At 47.1% G+C, this 24,153-nt stretch overlaps 1 protein-coding gene across 1 annotated transcript; it reads left to right on the top strand.

Moving 5' to 3' along the window:
• Positions 1 to 5,521: 5,521 nt before the first annotated feature.
• On the top strand, positions 5,522 to 19,244 carry LOC135913041 (leukocyte elastase inhibitor A-like). The gene is made up of 3 exons (XM_065445680.2): positions 5,522 to 6,094; positions 12,917 to 13,692; positions 16,459 to 19,244. Exons 2-3 carry the CDS (start codon positions 13,100 to 13,102, stop codon positions 17,105 to 17,107), a joined length of 1,242 nt encoding a protein of 413 aa, XP_065301752.1. The 5' UTR covers positions 5,522 to 6,094; positions 12,917 to 13,099; the 3' UTR covers positions 17,108 to 19,244.
• Positions 19,245 to 24,153: the final 4,909 nt, after the last annotated feature.

Genomic DNA, 24,153 nt, shown 5'->3' with positions numbered 1-24,153 from the left:
TTGCGAACAATGCGAACAGCTGAAGTGAACCCCCCCCCCCCCCCCCCCCCCGAAAAAAAAAAAGATCTCTGAATACGCACTGTGCTTTTCCGGACATTGCCGTGCCGATGTCATAGATAAAAACACACGTAAATCTACAGACCAAAGCAGTAATTCGGGCTACCTTGATTTGTCATACTGGGGAATAGAATAGCACTAAAGGTACAAGGATGGACATAGGTGCAGTGTGTTGTCTTTGTTACGTCTGTTCTTGTCCTTCCAGATCTTCTGCCACTCAATCTTAGGATAGTTGAACGCTGAGATGTAGGTTAGACTTCCATCTATTCATTTCAGAAAGGAACTCTGTGATATTGACGAGAGAGAGAGAGAGAACAACTTTAGTGAAAATGCCTGCAGAGTCGGTTAGGCTCCCTCCACGCAGGGAGGACAAGCTTTTACCGCGACGCGGCCACTACGTCAGTCTCGTGCATCGTGCTCCTCGAGGTCTTGGTTCCTCGCTACTTCCACGTGTTCGAGAGGGCCGCCACCCCCTTCCTGGGGGTGCTGCCACCCCTTCTCCTCGGTTTCGCGAGGTCGCTGCCTCTCTAGAGCTGCTGAGACCAGCTGGACGGCCTTGAGTTGTGTATCTTGGTCACAGCTCCTCCTTGCATATTGACGACGCTTATTAAAGATAACGCTATCGGCCCAGCAACGCTGGGTTGGCAATATGGCCAGAAATTCGTGTGTGTGTGGTTGTTGGCAGAAATTAGAGAAAGGCGGGCTTGGGGTAGGTGTCACGCTTAAATGCGCGAAAAAGTGTATGCATGTATGTTGGGATGCACATTGTCGTTGGTAGTACACCAATTTCCTGAAGTAGTGTTCGAATAGCAATATTTGTGAATGTAATCGAGCCCAAATATTAAAAGAGTAGCCTCGAATATCGAATCAAATATTGAATATATCCTATTTGATTGCGGACACGTAATGCATTTCACAAATGATATTTTGATCAACTGAGCCGTTTGAAAATGAGGTTCAAGTGATAATTATCACCATGCATATCCCACATACATACATACATACATACATACATACATACATACATACATACATACATACATACATACATACATACATACATACATACATACATACATGCATACGTACGTACGTACGTACGTACATACATACATACATACATACATACATACATACATACATACATACATACATACATACATACATACATACATACATACTCCGCGCGAAAGGCTGTATCTGCGTTGCGGAAGTCAAGGAGGCCCATAGACCTTTAATATAGACTGAGTGTTCTGCCTGCTACCGTTGCTATATTAACTTAATTGTGTACGCGATTCACTTAGTTCGTGCTCCTCTCTTTCCCTTTCTGTACCTTTGCTCTCACTTTTTTATCATACCGTTTAACAGGGTGCAGGGTAGCCAACCTCAGCTACCTCTAGATAACTTCTTCGTATTCCTATGCAACCGTTTTCTCCTGCGAAGGCAATGATAGCTCCGCGTGACTGGATGTCCATGTATATATATAGACGCTAAGGCGTGATAACGTGAAGCTTAAAATGCGTTCGATGCTATCATCATCATCAGCCTATTCTATGGCCACTGCAGGATGAAGGCCTCTTTCTGCGATCTCCGATTACCTATGTCCTGCGCCAACCGCTTCCAACTAGACTAGCGCCTGCGAATTTCTTAATTTCGTCGTCCCACCTAGACTTCTGCCGTCCTCGACTGCACTTACCTTCTCTTGTCACCGATTCTGTAACCCTAATAGTCATCCGGTTATCTAACCTACGCGCTACATGACCTGTTAATGTCAATTAGAATGACAGCTATCCCCGCTTGTTCTCTGAACCACACCGTTCTCATCCTGTTTCTTAACGTTACGGCTAATATTCTTCATTCCATCGCTCTCTGCGCTGTCCTTAACTTGTTCTCGAGCTTCTGTGTCAGCCTCCATGTTTCTACCCTGTATGTGAGCACCGGTAGAATGCACTGTTTGTACACCTTTCTTTTCAATGATAACTGTAAGCTTCCAGTGAGGATCTGACAATGTCTGCCGTATTCGCTCCAACGCATGTTTATTGTTCTGTAAATTTCATTCTCATGATCAGGGTACCCTGTGAGTAATTGACCTAGGTAAACGCACTCCTTCACAGACTCTAGAGGCTGACTGGTGATACTGAACTCTTGTTCCTTTTCTAGGCTCTTGATCATTATCTTTGTCTTCTGCATATTAATCTTCTACCCCACTCTTATACTCTCTCTGTTAAGGTCCTAAATCATTTGCTGCAACACGTCCCTAGTGTTGCTGAACAGAACAAAGTCATCTGCAAACCGAAGGTTGCTGAGATATTCGCCGTCGATCCTTACTCTTAAGCCTTCCCAGTTTAATAGCTTGAATACTTGTTCCAAGGATGCAGTGAATAGCATTGGATAGATTGTGTCTCCTTGTCTGACCCCTTTGTTTATAGGTATCTTCCTACTTTTCTTGTGGAGAAGTAAGGTAGCTGTGGAATCTCTGCAGATATTTTCCAGGATATTTAAGTAAGCGGTCTGTACTCCTTGATTACGTAATGCATCTATGACTGCTGGCATCTCTGCTGAATCAAATGCTATTTCGTAATCTATGAAAGCCTTATAGAGAGGCTGATTGCACTCTGTGTGGATTTCTCGGCTACCTGACTGATGACATGGATGTGATCCATTGTAGAGTATCCCTTCCTGGAGCCAGCCAGTTCTCTTGGTTGAGTGAAGTCCAGTGCTGCCCTTATTCTGTTGGAATTGGACAGTCCGCTGTCGTGCTGTGCACCTCCTCATGGACTACCAACTAGCCCGGTCTCACACCTTGTATTCTTGTATCTTAGAGCCTAAATATTTCGAGCTGTTCGTGCTGCTTGCGTTTACAACTTGATCCTTCCTTAACACACTCTAAATTCTCTCGCGAAGAGGGAGCCACTTTATAGCGCAAATGAAGACGGGACATTAAGGGTTTCCTCTCTGTGGTTCTTTGCGTGTTTGTTTTATTCGCGTTGCACTTTGCTTCTTCGTGTTTAGGCCAACGTCTCCAAGAACGATTCATTTTGTATTCACGCTTACTGTGCACCAAGGAGCTTTTGTACGACCGATAAACTACGTTTTTTGCCTGTCCTTATGGGCGTCTTGCGCTGGAGTTTGAGGTATAGTAGTGGCGCCTGGTGGCGGCGCGGGAAACGACATCTGGGTCGTACCAGCTTGGGTCGTATTGAGCCCTGGCTGTGGCGAAGCACGTTTCTAGGCCGAGTTTTGCGTCGATTCGCACTTTTTTCTGCCCTGTTGCGAGTGCGAAAAGGCTCGTCACTTTTCACAGACCATGCCGACCACGCTGCGAGCTCGCCGCAGCCTATAGTTTAACGAAAACGGGCTCTCCGTGTGCCGTGGGACGTAATGCTGGGAGCAGACCGAATCGGTGACGCCGATCCGGAGAGACCTAGCCCAGCCTCGAGAAGGCGTCACCGTCATTACTTCTGCGTCGTGGGCTGCCATGAACAAGAAGGCCTGAATCCCAACATCAGATTCTACCGTTTTCCTTCAAGGCCTCATGAAGTAGAGCGTCGGGCGCGCTGCATAGCTGCAGTTCGTCGCACTGAGTAAGCGAAACTTCGCGCCATATGCTGACTGCATCGCCTGTCTTGTAGCTTGCTTGATTATCTGCGTTATAAATTTCGGTCTTTTGCACCTACAGACCCAACAGCACACCGACATAGCAGCAGACATGGCTGGTAATTCATGATTCGAGACCCGGCCAGAGCGACAATTAACAATTCGACCGATGCGAAGTGGTTAAGTGACCAGGTGTGTGCAAATGACCACAAATGGCCGGGCTGATTCAGTGACAATTCACTACCCCACTACGAGCAGCACAGGTTAGAGAGTTATAAATGTGCTCATACTTGACATCAAGTCAGCATGTTGAGGCAGCGCAGCAAAGTAGTATTGATTACAGCAGATCGATGTTCGAGCGCTGTCATTAAAAGCTACGTCAAGCGAGCAGCGCACGAGCTCGCGCTGCAGCGCGATTCGCACGTACGTGCGAGCTCATATGCATTGCATCAGTTATAACCAGTTACTAAAAGGGACACATGGCCGCTACGGCAACGCAGGCATAACTACTTGTTTAGCGGCATGCAGTCAACAAAGATTGCAGGAGGCCCGCCGTTTCGTGGCATGTCGAAAGACCGCTGCCTTCGCGGCGCGTACGATCGTGTGCTCGAGCAGTTCCGTACACATGATGTCTGCTTATCGCTGCTGTGGATTCATTTATATCAAGCATTTCCTCGCGTTTGTGTGCCTGAATCTAGCAGCGTGCAAACCTAACCTGAAGTTCCACTTCGTACGCGACTCGCTTCACTTGCGATTGACACCGCGCTAAAACTTCGCCGCTTAATTCATGAACGGCATACAGGTATTCGGCACTGCATAATTTCTTGCCTTTACGCAGCGTGCCACCCCTGAAAAAAATCTTCGGCACCGGATATTCGCTGCAGGCCGTGATACAACACAACCGAAAGTGGCGGGTCCATATTGTAAACGTGCTTTCCGAAGCAGACGACCGAGCTTGGTACGACCCATTTTAGGACTGAGGGCGCTTTTTAGCACCTTTTTCGCAGCGCCCCCTGGGCAATGCAAGAGCCCCATGGAAGCGTTTCTTGGTGGCTGCAACATTTTAGGAATACTGCATTACTTTATTATTCGCCGTGCTGGCTCACTAGCTGTGGCATTCTGCTGCTGAGCAGCAGGTCTCAGGAACGATTCTCGCCGCCAAACTTCGCATGGGATCGAAATGCAAGAGCGCCTGTGTACTTGGATTACTTAGTCTGTGTACTTACGTGTACTTAGTCCTTCAATACGGCGTCCCTCATGACCCACCCACTGCGAAGTTTCGGGACGTTAATATCCGTTACTTAATTTTTTGAATCGTTATTATTGCTATCACTCTTCTAATCACATTGTTACATTTTAGTTTGATTTCTAGCGAACGAAGAGGTGGTCCCATCTGTGGGTACTACCGGTTGCTGCAAGGTCAGGAAACGTGTTTTCATTCCACGGACCGGCGACTGACACTTCGAGTCGTCGGTCCTTGCCGATTCAGGTGGGTCGTACTTCCACCCGTAAATCGCGCGCTTTGTTGTAACGGGGGTCGTTTCAATGAGAAGGCGTCGTTGTCGCACGAGGGGAGAGCTAAGTACACGCGTGCAAATATCTTTTACGCGTCTGTCCGCGCCCAAGGAAGTGGAAAAGAGAGGGAGAGAGAGAGAGAGAGAGAGAAGCGTCTGCGTGGCCCGTCTCCCGCGGCGAGTTGTAAACAGGCGCCCGTTCGGGCACCCATGCCCCGCGGCCACCACCACGCGCGAGCGAGGGACCATGCCAGCAGCGGTCGCACGCACGCTGGCCGCGACGACGGCGGAAACTCGTTCCCTTCTCCTCCCTCCGAAACTCTGCAAGAACCGTGCCCCAAGGCGAAACGAAAAATAAACACCCCCCCACAGCCGCCGCCCGGGAACGCGAGGTCGCCCGGCGCGAGGTGCGTACGGGGCCACACGGGGCGCCCGCCGCCACGCGCACCAACCACTACCACAAAAACCACTCGGCCGCTCGCAGGGCGCGCGTACACACAAGACGCACGCGCACTCCCGTCGTCGCCCCGCTATCGGGCCCCGTCTCTGGTGCCGGCCGCCGTCGCAACACACTCTCCCTGTTCACCGCCTCGCGGCCACCGTAGTGGTAGCACAGCCGTCGCCATCGTCGTCGCGTTGCGTGCGCGAAGGATTCCCTCGCTCGCCCACTACACGCGAGCGGGTTCGTCTCTCCGTTTCGCCTGCTTCTTTCCTCATCTGACGCCTGCCCCACTCCTTCGGCCTGCTCGGCTCCCCTACGCGGAACTTTTTGTTTTCTTCTTACGCGGCCGTCCTCCCTCGAAGGCCCGGATGACATCGGCTCTGCTACGAAGGTAGCGTGTGGTCCCAAGAGGAAAACTCGCCGGTTTTCTCGGCTGCGGGACTGGGCTTTCGCCTACAGAACAGTGCGAGCGAACGTCTCCCAGGTAAGTGCGTATGCCCTACCGGTATTTAGTTCGCACGTTATGCGTACGACACGCGCGGTATGCCTGCATGGAACGTGTAAGCTTAGCGCGACGGTCATGATTTGGGGCTGCATGGGAGTCACGCTTCTGGGATGTCTTGTTTCATTGTCGTTTTCTGAGTCGTCGAAACGATAGTACGATAGCGATAACAAGGGCTGTTTGTGATGAGATTGTGGGCTAGCAACGACGGGGAGACTACTCGGGCAACCGCAACGGGGTGACGGGTAGCGGACCTTTGAAATGTCAAAGCAAATTTTGTCATCAGCCAGGTCGCGTATGAGGCAAACGTAACGCGGTGTCGCGATGATCAGCGCGCAACTTCATCCTCCTTTCCTGGCGAGCAGCTGTCTATCGCAGCGAAATAAAATGTTTTATTTATTAGCACACTCAAGGGTCCGAAGCCATTTTGTCCGATTGTGCCTGGGCGTTGCCTTCTTGTCACGCTGAAATTGGGTATCAATGCAGAGGAGGCCACTTTTCTTTTGTCTGTGTTTTCGGCACTTGTGAGGCCACTCTTCTTCCTAATAGAAGCCAATAATATTCGTTAAGCGTTACTTCAGGCAAAAAGGAAAGTGTTCTAAAACGTTCTTCCAAACGCAGACTTGTTAAGATGTAAAGCCGCAATATCTCAGCCTACAGCATATTACAGCTATTTTGTTACAAGGACACAGAACATTTCCGCATTGCGCAGATAAATTAAAACGCAAGTATTTGTGGTCGCTTCTTGGAGCTAAAGAGGTGCAATGCAAAAAAAATAATCGCATGAATTAACAAACCAGTGGGTCTTCAATGTCGTCCAGCAGAGTGCAGTTTGTCGAGGAGGCCCACTCAAGGCGAATTTGCATTTCTGTCAAGTGTCAAGTGTATTCTTGTCCACTAGTACGTTGAAGATGTCACGCCCTTGCAGTGGCTCTAGCTTCAGATAGTAGCCCTTCGAAGTGCAGAGTGCATCCTGTTTTTAAAGATTTGGAAAAGTTGTTTCTCAACCGAGACCTTGGCACTAGATACACCATGAACAGGGAAACTGGATAGGCCTATAGATACGACGGTCAGTGTCAAAGGCTGCCCTTAAGTCGGCCTTCAGTTCGTGCGAGGCGATAAGAGCACACTTATTTAAAAGACAAGAACTCCGTTCTCTGCCCGGTTAACGCTTCCCCTCAAGCAATCGCTTATTTGAGATGCAGCCTTGCGAGTATAGAGAAGACATGCCAAATGGATGCATGCCATTCACCAGCGAAGCCGGCGGTCTCTAGGCGTCATTCCCACAGGCGAAGCATCTGACAGTGCATTACCGAATTAGTTCAGCTATAATTGGAATGATAAGACAGTGCAGGGATTTGTCTAATCTTCGCGCTTGCGGCTTCAGACGTTCTTCAGGTGTAATGTAATTATCGCGTCTAATTTTTCTATGTTTCTAAGCAATCAATGTTTTCTGCTCGCATGCGTTGTTACTGCGGATTATTGAATTGATAACGCAATATTTTGGCGAAAATGACCGCATTTCGAGGTCATAAATCCTTCTGAAACCAGAAGGACGAAGTATAGGCAAACATACGCACTGCCTGTCATTCCTATATGCTGCAGCTGAACCGCTACACTTGGAAGTTTCCGTCGACACTAGCGGCAGAGTTCCCCCTAGTAATTTTTTTTTTGCGGGAAACTATGCTACAAGCTTTCCAGAATAGCAGAGCACAATCTGCCTCCATTTCTGGGGATCAATTCTTCGTGACATTGTAGCGCGTCGCACACGAACGAATGTGGCGAGCCGGATTGTGTTTATGCGCAAGAGGCGCCGCGTAAACCTACACCCGACGGAAGCAGTCCGGGCGAGTCTTGCGGAGCAGCAGGTGTCCGAACTTCCCGCTGGAGGTTTTTCATTTCCGCGTCTTTGTGGAGGACTCGTTCCTCGTCCGCCTGGCGTCGGATGACGGCGGCGCGTCGTAGCTCCAGGCGAGCGCTATTCTCGTCGCCTCGCGGTGGTTCACGGAGCTCCACCAGTTGCACGTCGTTTTTGTTAGTAGAGCGATGGTGGGTAGGCACGGCGGGGACGATGTTCAGCGGAAGCTGAGATGGATATAACTGAGATTAAGTTTTTGACTTTTCGTTTTTGTGCATTAAAACGAAGGTCCTCAACCTCGAGAGAGAGAGGGACATAAGGGAGGCAGGGATGTTAGCATGTCAAGGGTCCGGTTAGCTACCCTACGTTCGGCGAAGGGAGACGGGGAAGAGAGGGAAGGGAGAGAAGAGAGAGAGAGATGGTGTAGAGATGTACACGGGCAGTACTCGAGTTAAAGCCGCTCGTGCAAATCAGACCTTCTGAGAAAGCACAAAAGTGCCTTATTTGCCTTCTGAGCCGATGATCGGTGGGGACGGTGCTCTAGTACTGTCTGTTCACTCAGAGGACGATCATCTAATTTCCTGAATGTGTTGGACAAAGATTGTCTTTGTGCTGGAAATTGAGGACAGTGGCACAATAAGCGGTCAATGTTCCTCCGAACCTCGAAATTCTAAAGGAAATATGTTGCCTGGCCTCAGAGCACACTTCACAGTTTACTGCAACAGCTATTTACGACCAGCTTCGGTTTGGTTTCTCAGAAGATGTGTGGGTGGTGGGGAGGGGAGGTTGGGGGAGAAGTGACATCATGACACTAAGTGTGGTCATGTGGTAGCACTACGTTGCGACGTTGTGGTAATGGCTCCGACTCGCTCGGTCGTCCACCAAACAGATCTCCGAGCGAGCTAGAGCGAATGCCAAAACGTCACGATGTTCTGCTACCACGCGATCATATACTGGCAAGCTTAAATACTGGGAAGCCTGACTACTCAGTATATTTTTTTTGTTTTTATGGTTTCAAGGTCGAGGACCTTGATATAAAGCACAAGAAAAAGTTTAGTCAGAAATGTCGTGACATGGCTCCTTTGAAGGGGACACTAAGAGAAAACAAGTCGAACTGTATTAGTAAATAACCTTTCTGGAATACCTAAAGAGCCGTTCTTAGCATGAGAGGGGGCATAAGCCAAACTGATGGTCGGTGGTGATGCTTCCTTGCAGTTCCCCCACCAGTCAGCAGCGACGTCATGGATTTTGACAAAGTTTGCCTGGGCCCGAATACCGTTTTATCGGCGGTGTGCGTTGTATTCAGAATGAGCCAAAGGCTGACCTTAGCTGGCTTCGAGAACGATTACTTGCGCCACAGCACCCCAAATGCAAAGAAAAAGAAAGAAAAAAGCAAAACAAAAGGTGGTGGTCGCTGACTTCACAAAGACGTACCGGCGCTATATAGTATAGGAGCGAAAATTCAAGAATACACGTCTGGCTTGTGTTCACCTTATTGAACTTTGTTTTTTTCTTTCTCAAGTATTGAATTTCCTAGCTTGAATTTAACAAAAAATGGGGTTTTGAAAGAGTCTTTGTCATTTTTAAATAATTTACTGCTTATCCTTAGAGCCGCTTTAACTCTGCAATGCCAGGGAACCTGCATGTAAGCTCTGCTTTTTTTTTTTCTGTTCATGTAGGCTCCCTATGCAATGCCTAATCACAGCGCTCAATACACGAAACTCACGAAAACTAATCTACTAATCTTGCTCACCTTTATTTTGGTCTTTAGAGAATAAACTTGTGAAAAACAAAACACCAATACAATGAAATATTGCGTCAAAAATATTTAGTAATTATTTATTAGTATACGCTTGGCTGAGTTCTCTATAACTGAAAACTTGCTCCAGCGAATCGAAAACGTGGCTATATAGGCTGTGCGTCAACCCTCGTGCTTAAATCAGAATTTTGAGCTACCACACTCAGCGTAACAAAAGATGATAGATTGGGAACCTCAGGGTACAATGAGCTCAGCGAAGGTCTAATATCGGTGCTAAGTAGGATCAGGCCCCAGTTGTCAAAGGGGATTCGTTTAACTGAAAGCGCGTGTTGGCAATGTGAAAGCAAGAAACGAAAAACAAATGAAAGAAAATGAAAAGACGCTACAGATATTTGTAGTTACTACGCATAAAGCTTCTTAAACTGCATTTTGTTTTCACCTGTGACAACGTAATGGTACAGACCATAACGCTCATCAGCCTCGGCCCTCCCCAATGCTTAGCCCGACCCTGAATGAATGATTAGCCGCGTATTAGCTCACTGCCTATTGCGTTGCACTGCCGAGCTGGAGTTCGAGGTATCGATACCGGCCGAGGCAGCCGCATTTCTATTGGGTTGGAATGCAAAAAACGCTCGAATGCTTATAATCATAATCAGCTCATAATCATAATCAGCTCGTGGTTTTGGCACATAAAACCCCACAAGTTAGCTTTTTTTTTTAAATGGAGGGTTCAAGTACGTCATGTGAGTGGGTTGTGCGAATCCCTCACGTGAATCGAATGGTCGCTCAAGAGGTGCCATGAAAAAGCGCCACTTGGATTTACAATGGAAGAAATGGCGAGAGGTTGTCTGCACCGTGCGAGCAGGCATGTGCAGCAGTCTGGCACGGGGCACTCGATGCTGGAAGTAACATTTTATGGTTAGCGCTGCCATCATCAGTGATCTACATGTCGATGCTGCAAGATCTAGGCCTGGATAAGCATCCAGCCTGCATTCACATTTGTAGGACCGACTCGCAGTAGTCACAACTAGTAAGTTGTAAGTCGTGTGCTCTGGCGTTGTTACTATGCTATTTATACTGTAAAAGAATTTACCCCTTTAAAAGTAAATAATGACTTAAATCGGCCTATAACTCTCGCCCTTACACCCTGTTGTAAGAGTGTGAGCTACGTGCCGTTTTATACCCTTATTTACATTTGAGGTAAATTAATTTACAATGATAAGATGGTAGTTTAGGTGTTAAAGGGATACAGGTGGGACGTTGTTTACATAAGAGAGTCGCTGGCTTGTCCTCCGCCAGGACGGTCGCTACCATTCACAGCTAGTAACCAACAATGTGACCACCAGCTTATGGAACTAGTAAGGTATAAAACGCTTAAGGGCAGACGCGCCATTTACCGTCTATCCACCTTCGGGCTCACAGGGAGCATCAGACCGGACGCCATTTTGATAACGGTATAACTTCGGCGATTGACGCTACATAACGATCTTATTACACCACCGGAATACATCTCCCATCGCACTGATCATCGGCACAAGGTTGGCATCCAAAAATGCAAAACTAAAGCTTGTTTTCAGTGATACCTTCCCCAGACATCTGTCGAATGGAACCGCCATCCTCCCGATATTGCAGCCATTGAGGATAATCAACGATTTCGTGATGCACTAACAACCTTTGTTTGTTTTGGAGAATGTTGAATTTATGTCCTAACAAAATTCACTGTATTGTATTTATTGTCTTTATAACCTATATTACCCACTCCCCTCTGTAATGCCTGTGGCCCTGAGGGTATAATAAATAAATAAATAAATAAATAAATAAATAAATAAATAAATAAATAAATTAGATTCATTGAACATGTAGTTTATCATAGCAGTATGGGCGCGGGTGTTCAGAATACAAGCAACATAAATTCTGTTATCACATAGGGCGTAGCCTAGTTCGCGTTGCCAGGAAATGAAACGCGTGCCACTAAAAAGTGATTGGAAAAACCGGAAAGCGTGTTTGGTGTTTTCATGCTCATGTGTTTGGGATATTGGCTTGAATAAGGTGTTGTCGCGCATCCTTGGTGCTTGGCCGCGTCTGAAAATTGGCCGCACAGTGGCTGCGTCGACAACAAACTACGCATGCAAATGTCCCTTAACAAACACACGTCATTTCTTCAAATGACATTGCCATATAGTGCGTTGTCCACATAAGGATCGCGAAACTCAATGCGAAACGTAATGTTGCATAGCGAAAACTCGCGATTATTTGCTTCCTGGAGTAATCCAACGGCCTCATTAGCCTAAATGGAAAAAGAAAAAAAAATAATGTGCTATTCAATGCAAAGCGTAGATAACTGTAGATATTTAAGAAAAGCAATACATATGCAGCGCTAACCATGTTTTTTATCGCGGCGACATTCTCAATGAGGGCTACGCGATACTTTGCTGACCCCCTGAAGGACGCGGATCTTGCAGCCCGAAGTGCTAAAGGGACGAAATAAGAAGCCAAGTGAGAGAGACAGGCGCTGTCAGCTCGCGTGATAAGACTGCTGTCTCACCTATGGCTAACGTCATCAGTGTGATATGGCCATTACCGCTGAGAGTCGCAACAGAAGGGAACGCCGCTTGGGGCTGTCAGTTATACAATTTCGACACCCTTTCCCTTTCCCCTTTTCCTACCTACATATATACGGTCAGCACTTGTTGCACTCGTGGTTCCTTAGCAGCGGGCCACGCTGACAGCCCATATGACAGGCGAGAATAACTTCACAAAACATAGGCGGTAAGAAGAGAGACGCCTCTGACGTCACCAGACCGTGTGCCCCCACCCCTGTGACGCGGTGGGCATGCCCTCGTTGCCGCGTGATTGAAGCGACGCCCGTGTCTCTCCCACCGTTTCGATAGTCAATTCTAGTTTTCCTTCGGCCGAGCGAGGATAACGCGCGAAGGGTAACGTGCGAAGGGTAACGCACGCTTGCGCTGCTGTCGGGGGCTGGGTCCCTCACACGTGACCGGTTCTCGATTAGGCGCTACCTCACACACGCACACACGTGCGGCACACACACCTCGCCTTTCCTTCTCGCCTTGTGCTCTCCGGCCCCGGTATTAACGGGCCGGCCGGCTTACGGCAGCCGTCATACCTCCGCTGCCTGTGGCGCGCTCTTCTTGACACCGTTTTTGTTCTTCTTTCTCCTCGCAAGGGAGGTCTTCGTCCTTCGTTCCCGACTGTTCACTGGAGGCGTCGACACCGAATACCGCACTCGCGCCAGTCTCATTCTGAGCCATTCCATACGTACACGGAGGCGCGAGCGACTTTGGTGCGGCCGATACTCGACGAAACTGTGGCCCCGTCAAGTCTACGTCGACACCTTCTTCAGCACAAGATGCAGTCTTCTAGGCTGCCCCACGCAGCGATTTTCGCCCTCCTCGGCTCGTGCATCGTCTTCCGTTGCCTCGCCGCTCCTGCCAATGGCCAGCCCAACAACCTCGTCGACGGCGGAGCTCCGGGCCCTGCCGACGTCGTGCCCGAAGGCGTGGCGAAGGCCAGCAACGACTTCGGCTTGGCCCTGTACCGGGCGTACGCGAACGCCAGCGCGACGGGGAACCTCTTCTTCTCCCCGTGGAGTCTGAGTCGCGTGCTCGCCATGGTCCTGCTGGGAGCCCGCAACGAGACGGCGGCCGAGCTGTCTCGCGCACTGGCCGTGGATAGCTTCGAGGACCCGGGGGCGGCGCTCGCCGCTCAGCGCGAGATCGCCAGGCACCTGCTGAGCAGTTCGAGTGAGCTGGCCTCGACCAGCATCGCGCTCACGAGGGCGGGAGACCCCGTGTCGCCGGAGTACCGGGCCAACCTGGACGAGTACCTGGATGATGGCGGCGTCATGGAGGTGGATTTCTCGCGCTCGGAGGACCTGCTCAGCCGAGTCAACGGCGAAGTCTCTCGGCTTACGGGAGGTCGCATTAAGGACGCCCTGCGAAGGTAAGCAGCCAGACGTCGACATGTAGGGCAACGCGCCCGGTATGTGGGTAGCATCAAGTAACTGAGTCGCAAATATATTTTTGGTCCCCGTAGAAACATTGGATAGGCGCGAGAACATCCGGCCTATGTGAACATTTAGACACGGATATGTAGATGATATTAAAACAGGGACCATGGAAGCAGGGAGTATTTGCTTCGGTAAGTTCTCTTTGTCGATCCTAGAAAAAGCAGGGTGTGAAAGAAGTACAGTTTATCACAGTCTACAACAGGGAAGACCTGTGATGAACTTTGAACATTTTCGTTCTGACCTTACAACTATCAGTAAAACCATGTTTGTGCGCACATACATGTGTTTGGCACCGACAAGCCATCAATGCACCATATTGTGTAATGCGTCTTAAAGAGATAAATCAGAAACCAGATTGAGAAAAGGCTGGTGACTTAATTAGACTCAATTTCGTTTATCTACCCTCGTTCAGGTAAAGTTGATAAGGAGAAAGAACTTATGTTTGTCACATCGCTAGAAATTGGACCGACATTTGAGTTTCGTAAGCGAGGAATACATGTGATGGGATGCAGAGGTCGACGGGCAAGAAGGTGGTGTTGGCGTTAGCGGAGATACTCAAGTGAACGGTTCTGCGCATTAGTTCACATGCACAAAGTCGTAATTTTCATCGGTCAACGAAATTCCGACTGATCTACGTGTGCGGTCTGGATGTGTGGCGGTCGGTGAGAGTATACACGATTCCGTGAGCGTTTAACTCTAAGGCGAAAGCAACATTTTTCGCTTGTGTAACCGGACTGAGATCCGGCTCCGCTGAGGGGAAAACCGAACAGGCCTACTTACGAGCGACCAGGCGCGCATTAAGGTTGTAGCGGGCGTTTAATGCCAGGGTGTTTCCACTTGGGCGTGGCGGTAAACGTTAGAGGAGAACTCTTCTGGGAACTTCTTCAGTTTGATGTAGATTATTCGCACAACTTCCGCTTCATCGATTAGATATGATAGCTTGTGTATTACATAACGAAAGGCTAGTGCTAGCGATCTTTGTAGCTTCTGCCCTCAGTTATCTGTAACTTATCCGCAGATGATTCTCGCTATCATCCGAATGTCGGAGCAGCGTAAAAAGACAAGAATAACGTATTTCTGAAGTAAATGTAGGGGTAATATACCTTTTCCTGTCTGGACGCGATCAATTGGCCCATAATTTAGCTTGGCTTACTATAAGCAAACCAAGTTCTTCGCCAACTTGAGATATCGTAATTTTTGTGATTTTATTTTTTTATCGACATAAATTTATTGGCAACCTGACAGTTCCCATTCTCACAGCTTGCTATACTTTTGTGGCATATGTAGCAGGGTCACCTGTGTTATTGAAAAGCGAAAATAGTCAAAAATACGGTGCCCGTTTCTGCATGACAAGGACTTTGTTAGGAATTCAATTAGTTCTCTGATGATGCTTCTCATGACTATTGTTCTCCTTGTATAGGCAACAACGCAGTTAGTTATATAATAAAGGGCAATCATAAAACACATGAGAGCTAAGAGCTAGAAATTTCGGCCAAACTCTTGTTTTATTGACGGTGTTACTGCCAGGGTGTTTCCACGTGGGCGTGGCGGTAAACGTTAGATGAGAACACTTCTGGGAACTTCTTCAGTTTGATGTAGATTATTCGCACAACTTCCGCTTCATCGATTAGATATGATAGCTTGTGTATTACATAACGAAAGGCTAGTGCTAGCGATCTTTGTAGCTTCTGCCCTCAGTTATCTGTAACTTATCCGCAGATGATTCTCGCTATCATCCGAATGTCGGAGCAGCGTAAAAAGACAAGAATAACGTATTTCTGAAGTAAATGTAGGGGTAATATACCTTTTCCTGTCTGGACGCGATCAATTGGCCCATAATTTAGCTTGGCTTACTATAAGCAAACCAAGTTCTTCGCCAACTTGAGATATCGTAATTTTTGTGATTTTATTTTTTTATCGACATAAATTTATTGGCAACCTGACAGTTCCCATTCTCACAGCCTGCTATACTTTTGTGGCATATGTAGCAGGGTCACCTGTGTTATTGAAAAGCGAAAATAATCAAAAATACGGTGCCCGTTTCTGCATGACAAGGACTTTGTTAGGAATTCAATTAGTTATCTGATGATGCTTCTCATGACTATTGTTCTCCTTGTATAGGCAACAACGCAGTTAGTTATATAATAAAGGGCAATCATAAAACACATGAGAGCTAAGAGCTAGAAATTTCGGCCCAACTCTCGTTTTATTGACGGTGTCACTTTTCTTCGCATAGAACGTATGACAGGCACTTTTGTTAATCCTGCACTACACATGTTACGCTCCCTAAAAATTCTACGGAAGCTCGTTAGTATAAGCCACCGGCCTTAGAACTAATGCACAATAGCTGCAAGAATAGATGCCAAAATTTCGTCTTTCAGTATTTTACATCCACATGTTTTCACCTTAGGCACAAGACTCCGTATACATTATCCTCAAGGATAACTTACCGCTAAGAAAAGTAAAAAACAAACAAACAAACAAACAAAATAAACGTATTCGCCATCATTCTCGCGCTCTCCCTCCTAACGACGGAACGTGATCGTGCGCTTCGCACTGCGGTGACTAATGCAAGAAATTCACGAAGTAAAAATCGATGAAACCAGCAATGTATAGAGCGTCTCAATGCTCTTTCACAGCCGCGATAAGAACACGCCCATAACGTGCACGAGCTAAGCCGACTTTCTCCTCACGCGCAGGTCCCCGGACCCTCTCAGCAAGCTTCTTCTGCTGAACGCCGTCCACTTTCGCGGCGTCTGGGCGAAGGCGTTCAACCCGAACGACTCGTACGACGGCATCTTCCGCGGCGTCACGCGCAACTCTCCCGTGCGCATGATGAGCGGCAAGGGCAAGTTCCCGCTGGCGTACGAGGGCGACGCGTACGTTCTCGAGCTGCCCTACACGGGCGAGAGCAGCCTCGTGCTCGCCCTGCCGAGGCGCCGCAACCAGAAGGACCTGAGAGACATCGAGGCCCGGCTCGAGCAGATCCTCGTTTTGGCCAAGCCCGAGCTACGCTCCATCGAGGTCGAGCTGCCCAAGCTGACGGTGCGCAGCAGCCTGGACCTCAAGGAGCCGCTCAAGAAGCTGGGCGTCAAGGCGCTCTTCTCGGAGCACCACGCCGACCTGAGCGGCATGCAGGCGGAGGGAGGCCTGTACGTCGAGGACGTGCACCACGGCGCGGCGCTCGAGATCGACGAGAAGGGCACGGTGGCCAGCGCCTCGACGGTGGCCATCATCGTGAGCCGCATCGGCACGCCGCGCTTCGCGGCCGACCGGCCCTTCGTGTTCGCCATCAAGCACAGGCCGACGGGTCTGCTGCTGTTCGTCGGCCGTGTCACCGACCTGTGAGAAAAAGAAGGTTACCCCGCGGCTGCTTCGAAGTTTGAGGGACGTAGAAAGTTGTGCGCTGGTGATAAAATAACTGCGCACGTTAATGTGCCTTGTGCTGGCACACTGACGGGTAGCGTCTCGGTGCTGCGAGAAAAATGTCGCGGACTGGTGTTATACGTGTACCACGAGGTTGCCGGGGCGTTACTTAGTAAAGTGCCCCTTCTAAAATAGCTGTGATCAATATCGATTCGGAAAAGTGTGTTCGTTGGGGAAATAGTGTGACGTTTTGAACAGAAAAAAAGGCGGGAAGAATTCTGCTGAAAGTTGTCAAGTGCTCCTTCAACAGGTTGAATGTCTCGTAACAATACAATGAGCAAAACGAGAACAAGGTGAAAGCAGGAGCCAACGTTTCGACAAGTGGACTTGTCTTCTTCAAGGCACTTATCGAAACGTTGGCTCCTGCTTTCACCTTGTTCTCGTTTTGCTCATCGTCTTGAATTTCCATCTCCCGGCTTCCGCGTGTTTTCCTCGTAACAATACAGGCTTTTATGGCACCAGAAAATGGACTGAGCGTTAGCTACTAGTTAAGTCCAGTGCAACTTCAAGCTTTAATATCCAACGTAAGCCTACAAAAAAAAAAAGAAGACCGCCCGGTCAAGGCTGCGGGGATGTTAGGAGGATGCTTTTCAGACCTCCAACCCGGTGGAGCCCGACAATGCCTCAAAAAAATTTTCGATAACGGATTCAGGGAACCATGTTATTCCCAGAATTGTCTTTCTTGGCCATTCGAAAGAATGGTGAGAATTTGCGCGGTAGCTCTGTACTGAATTGCTGCAACTGCACTGAAGTACAGCTGCTCTGTACTGCTCTGAATTTAAATTCAGTGACTTGGCATCACGGACCGATCAACTCTAATGCTTGTACCTCCACTCGAAGCCTTCGTTGGGAACACTTGCTTCATTCCAAAACGATAAGTTAGCCAGCTAGAGCAGCTAACTGTTCTGCAAGCTCGAGTTGTGGTACGTCTGATCAAGGTTTAATATTGCTCGCCCAGTAGCGTGTTGAAACGAAACAAATACGATAAGCTGGAGGTACAGGAAAGCGGTCTGTAAGGACGCATGACCTTGACTGCATTTCCATTCCCTGCAATCTCTTAGGTGGGGACAGTGCTGGACACGCCTGCCAAGAAATTTATTTTTATCTCTATGTTTTATAGTGTGATCAAGAAAGCGGCTGTGCCGCTATTTGCTGTATATATGCTTGTCATGTAACGCTGATGAAATGTGTGGAGACGTGGCGTATTTGCATGCAATGTCATATTTCACAGCGAAATTCAGCACTGTCATGTTTCGCATCGTTGCTATTTCTCTCTGGCGCCGTCCCTTTTTTTGAGAAGTGGTTAACGTTAAACGAGTGTAAGGTCAGATAGGAACTTGCTAACTTTCTCTTCCGTTTTTAAAGACAGCTATTTGTACTTAGCACACCCGTGTACTTTGCCAAAGATCTTTATTGTGAATATGAAAACGAAAACTTCATATATACGTGTGAATAGAGCATGCGCGGCACTTTATGGTTTTAAAGCTTTCTTGCCACCTCCGTTTCTGCGCTTCGACACATTTCAATACATTTATGACACCTTGTGCGTATATGTGTGAGCGAAGAAAACTTCTCCAGTTTGTTAGTAGTGATTCATGAATTGCTGTTTCTTCTCATATAGTCTGTAATTGTCGTCGTTCTATAGGTAAGTTGTCGACAGTCGTCTTGTGTGTGCGTATTATTTGTGAACAAAAATTAAAGCTTCGGTCATGACGCTGGCGATTGCTTAAATCAACGAAAGTTGTGAAAGAAAAGCAAGACATGAGTGCTAAGGCAGATTCGCTGAGTAACTACAATCCAACCTCCACCATTTTCATGTTGTTTTCGCGTAGAACGAGTTAGCTGCGCGGAGGACGTTTGCGCATTCTCGTGATGTCTATGGTTGTTTCGTAATAAAGTATAATTGGACGCTATTTGTTTGAGTGCTTTTTTTAGGCTTGTTCAGTAACGGGTATCGCGGCGATCAGAAAAGTGCTGTCTGAATGCTGGAAATGCTGGAAACCGTGCGTGCGTATGACTGAGTTTAAATAAACTCATTCCCTTCCGGTTTCGTTTATAAGACTGTCGTATTCTTTCCTTGCTTCATCATTTTTACATTTCGATTAAGAAAAAGTAATTTGCCCTCTGCTTTCTTGATTTTATTGCCTGTAGGAGTTACATGATCGTGACTTATAAAAAATGGGCTCCTCAGTTTCCCTTCTTCTGGTTCATCACACAGTGAGTGTCTCGACTCCGGCAGCTATGTTGCCATCAAATAGAACACGACGGTTTATTGGCCAGTTGCCTGCTCCCGATTTTACGCACTACCTGACGCCTGCGGTGGAAAGAATGTTTTACATCCACCGTCATGGTGGTGAGTTGCGGCACTAAGTAACACTCCCAAGTCTATAGATCTGTTACGCATATGATACCTAACCAAGAGGGTGGCACAACGGCACCGCGGCAGCTGAACTGGTAAGAGCGCCAGAAAAACAGACAGGCATATATAGCGCAAATTGGCTGAAGTTGCCAAATAACGTTAACCGCATTAAAGATAAGGAACCTGTGTGAAAGTGCGCTGAACTAAACGATGTTAGAAATATAGACGTGTGCAAAACAGCTTGCATTTCAACAGTTGTTCAAGTAGATAAGCTGCGTCAACACACTTTCTTTTTTTTTGTAACCTGGTGACGATCAGTACTACTACCTGAAGTTTGTTTGGAAGTAATATGAACGGCAGGAGTTAATCAAATTCAGCACTTAGCCTGAACACCAGGAGAATTAAATTGACAAGCGAATAAGAAAATCAACTTAAAAAAAAATGAGGCCTTATATGGTTCCTGTATTTTTCGTTCGCGTAACAAAATATAGCCATTTTCCAAAGTGGATTTGGGAAGGGGCCCAAGCACAGTTCCACATTGATCGCACAACGTGAGAAGGGTGTAGCGGCAAGTTACAATTACTGCGCTGACCTGTGGTGTCCTCCAGCCGAGTTAAGGCCTCTCTTGTTTGGAATCGCATCTCACCTCTGCATTGTCGCACTCCTTTTTCATGGCTAGAATGAAAACGAAGTCCTTTAGTCTACAGATATGTTTGCGGAATGCCGCATTATATGTTCTAGCTCTTGCTGTATGTTTGTTATCTTCGAAATAGCCAGAGAGAGTTACATAAAAAAAGTTAAACAATATCAGTACTATATTACTCTGCGCACGTATTACTTTCATGCGTGCCGAGCCGACGCTACGGAACAATATTTAAAAACAAGCTGAGAAGATAATGGATAATGGATAATGGAAGAGAAAATAGTCTATAGGAATTCGAAATCCCACAGGTTACGCCGGAAGAAGTAAGGAAAGCCTTGGAAGATATGCAAAGGGGGAAGGCAGCTGGGGAGGATCAGGTAACAGCAGATTTGTTGTAGGATGGTGGGCAGATTGTTCTAGAGAAACTGGCCACCCTGTATACGCAATGCCTCATAACGTCGAGCGTACCGAAATCTTGGAAAAACGCTAACATAATCCTAATCCATAAGAAAGGGGACGCCAAAGACTTGAAAAATTATAGACCGATCAGCTTGCTGTCTGTTGCCTACAAAGTATTTACTAAGTAATTGCAAATAGAATCAGGAACACCTTAGAATTCTGTCAACCAAAGGACCAGGCAGGATTCCGTAAAGGCTACTCAACAATAGACCATATTCACACTATCAATCAGGTTACAGAGAAATGTGCGGAATATAACCAACCCTTATATATAGCTTTCATTGATTACGAGAAAGCATTTGATTCTGTCGAAACCTCAGCAGTCATGGAGGCATTACGGAATCAGGGTGTAGACGAGCCATATGTAAAAATACTGAAAGATATCTATAGCGGCTCCACAGCCACCATAGTCCTCCATAAAGAAAGCAACAAAATCCCAATAAAGAAAGGCATCAGACAGGGAGATACGATCTCGCCAATGCTATTCACAGCGTGTTTACAGGAGGTATTCAGAGACCTGGATTGGGAAGAAATGGGGATAAAAGTTAATGGAGAATACCTTAGTAACTTGCGATTCGCTGATGATATTGCCTTGCTTAGTAACTCAGGGGACCAACTGAAATGCATGCTCACTGACCTCGAGAGGCAAAGCAGAAGAGTGGGTCTAAAAATTAATCTGCAGAAAACTAAAGTAATGTTTAACAGTCTCGGAAGAGAACAGCAATTTACAATAGGCAGCGAGGCACTGGAAGTCGTAAGGGAATACATCTACTTAGGGCAGGTAGTGACCGCGGATCCGGATCATGAGACGGAAATAATCAGAAGAATAAGAATGGGCTGGAGGGCGTTTGGCAGGCATTCTCAGATCATGAACAGCAGGTTGCCATTATCCCTCAAGAGAAAAGTGTATAATAGCTGTGTATTACCAGTAGTCACCTATGGGGCAGAAACCTGGAGGCTTACGAAAAGGGTTCTACTCAAATTGAGGACGACGCAACGAGCTATGGAAAGAAGAATGATAGGTGTAACGTTAAGGGATAAGAAAAGAGCATATTGTGTGAGGGAACAAACGCGAGTTAATGACATCTTAGTTGAAATCAAGAAAAATAAATGGGCATGGGCAGGACATGTAATGAGGAGGGAAGATAACCGATGGTCATTAAGGGTTACGGACTGGATTCCAAGGGAAGGGAAGCGTAGCAGGGGGCGGCAGAAAGTTAGGTGGGCGGATGAGATTAAGAAGTTTGCAGGGACGGCATGGCCACAATTAGTACATGACCGGGGTTGTTGTTGAAATATAGGAGAGGCCTTTGCCCTGCAGTGGGCGTAACCAGGCTGATGATGATGATGATGATGATGATGAGAAGATAAATACGCTTGAAGATAATTGTGTAATAACGCAGACACTACGTGCAGTTCTGATAACATTTGGGGAATAGTGTTGACAGCTTGCCTTTACAACAACGAACGAAATATTCACGACAACATTACTATGACGACAGTTTGACACAATCATTACAACAACAGATATCCATATCGATCAGTTTTCATTCCTTTCTAACTAAAAAAAAAACATAACTCTACGACAAGTGGCTGTCGAATGTACAGACTGAGTAACCAGAAGACGACGGTATTTCCACTTGTATTTATGTAAAGTTTCTGGGTTAGAAGGCAGACACGGTGGGGGTGGCTGCGGGAATATTATTGGGCACTCCATTGGGCAGCTTCTATTGGAAAACAATTGCCAAGAAAAGTTTTAAAATATAATTTAATTCTAAACGCTCTGTGCAAGATCTAATTGAGAAACTCTGTCTCGTACGATAAAATATAGCTGTATAGAGACTAGACAGATTTCATATCACACCTCTACTCAGCGGAGAGTGCAACGATCATAAGTTAGAAGTCATTGACTGAGTGTGAAATAATTTGTGAGTGGTTTCTTGGGGTCTGGGACTTCTCAAAGCGAAGCTTCGGTTCACTCAACAAACTTCCGTGTATATCCTTGTGGCAGACAGTTTGACTGCGCACGCGTCTAAGAAGGCTGCTTCGGTCATGATGGCGACGAGAAGAAATGTCAGGCTGCACAAGTGTGTCAGCCGAACAAAAGAAGAATATAATGCTCGCTGCAGAGGACTTATGAAAGATCTGGAGATGCCAAATCGCAGTGAACAGTGCATTCGAATACTGAGAATAAGCTAGATAAAGGACTGTAAAGTTCCTACGTTCTTGCAGACGTAAACAAGGGGTTAACGATCGGTTAAAATCATAGCATCCAATAGCACTACAGAAGAAAAAAAAACGTGAACTAGCTTCGCAATGTCAGTAAAGTTCGTGAGTGCGTGGTCCCGGTTACATTCATTACTTCGATTCTATTAAGAAACGTTCAGAGTTGTTCGACAAGACGGCGCTATAACTTGCTAGGGAGGAAGGGTACTGCGATATGGGATGTGCAACTGGATTTTCTCATTTGCTGTTTGCATGGGATAGATCCCAAGTGGGAGCTTCAAACAAGGAATGACTTATCTGTGGAAAGTTTTCGGGTGGCAAAGGACATACAAGCACTCGCAAATCGCAAGAGAAAAAAACTTGAATCAGGATAAAATTGACAACATTCATTGAAATGTCAATTTGACTCATTACTTGAGTGAATCTCGCTAACAGCCCATTCCATTCCAGGAGAAAGGAGGAATGCAGCAGCCTATTTTTCTGTCACAGATGACTCTCTGGAAATAGTCACGTCATTGATTGAAAATATTGCGATATGCTTACCAAAGATAAAAAAAAAGCATAGGTAAAGCACAACGGCTTCTTACTTTATATTGTGGGGGACTGCTGTGGAAGATTGCCCCGATTGAAGAAGATGTGGCTCCTTTCCATTCTGCAGACACCAGCAGCTTTGTAAGAAGCTATGACAGAAAGAGCGTAGTGACCTTGTGCCCAAGACAGGACTGGCATAAAGGAAGACACCTGCCGTGTTAACGTAGAGAGCTGACAAGGAAGCAGAAATGTACGTGGGAAAGACCACCTTGAAAATGACGAGGATAAAAAGCAGTACACAGTAAATGGAAAACCCGTTCATTTGTGACAGCACTTCTAAAAGAAAAAAAAGAGAGAGAGTCGCTTTATGAACTTGTGAATTGGTCGGCGACGTTTGTATAATTCGATGCACCTTTGCGAACCTCGCTTCTTAGGATTCCGCGATCGCCATTTAAGCGGATGCACGCGAGAACCCATCGCGAGAATATTTCGTGTGCACAACTTAGCAGACGCCTCTGCAGAGCAGGGACACACACACAGGAGAAATGTTCAGACAGTGGTGTACAAGGTATAGGTGGCAGGTAGATTACCCGGACGAAAATAAGAAGGAAAAAAAGAGGCACGACGCAGCGAATGCTGCGTTCCCGGAACGCACATCACCGTGCTGCAGTTGACGAAGAGCGAGAATATGAACTGTTCCTCATGCCGGCTGCAGTACGATGAGGAACCCGGTCGCGATGAACAGCCGAC

Source organism: Dermacentor albipictus, chromosome 1 (assembly GCF_038994185.2).
Source record: "Dermacentor albipictus isolate Rhodes 1998 colony chromosome 1, USDA_Dalb.pri_finalv2, whole genome shotgun sequence".
Classification (NCBI taxonomy): domain Eukaryota; kingdom Metazoa; phylum Arthropoda; class Arachnida; order Ixodida; family Ixodidae; genus Dermacentor; species Dermacentor albipictus.
This window is presented reverse-complemented; position numbering and strand designations above follow the sequence as displayed.

What these genes read in the sequence shown, in the direction of transcription:
- LOC135913041 (XM_065445680.2), top strand. Translation starts at nt 13,100, where the DNA reads ATGCAGTCTTCTAGGCTGCCCCACGCAGCGATTTTCGCCCTCCTCGGC. An exon ending in ATTAAGGACGCCCTGCGAAG is followed by an intron (nt 13,693 to 16,458) that starts GTAAGCAGCCAG and finishes CCTCACGCGCAG; the next exon opens with GTCCCCGGACCCTCTCAGCA.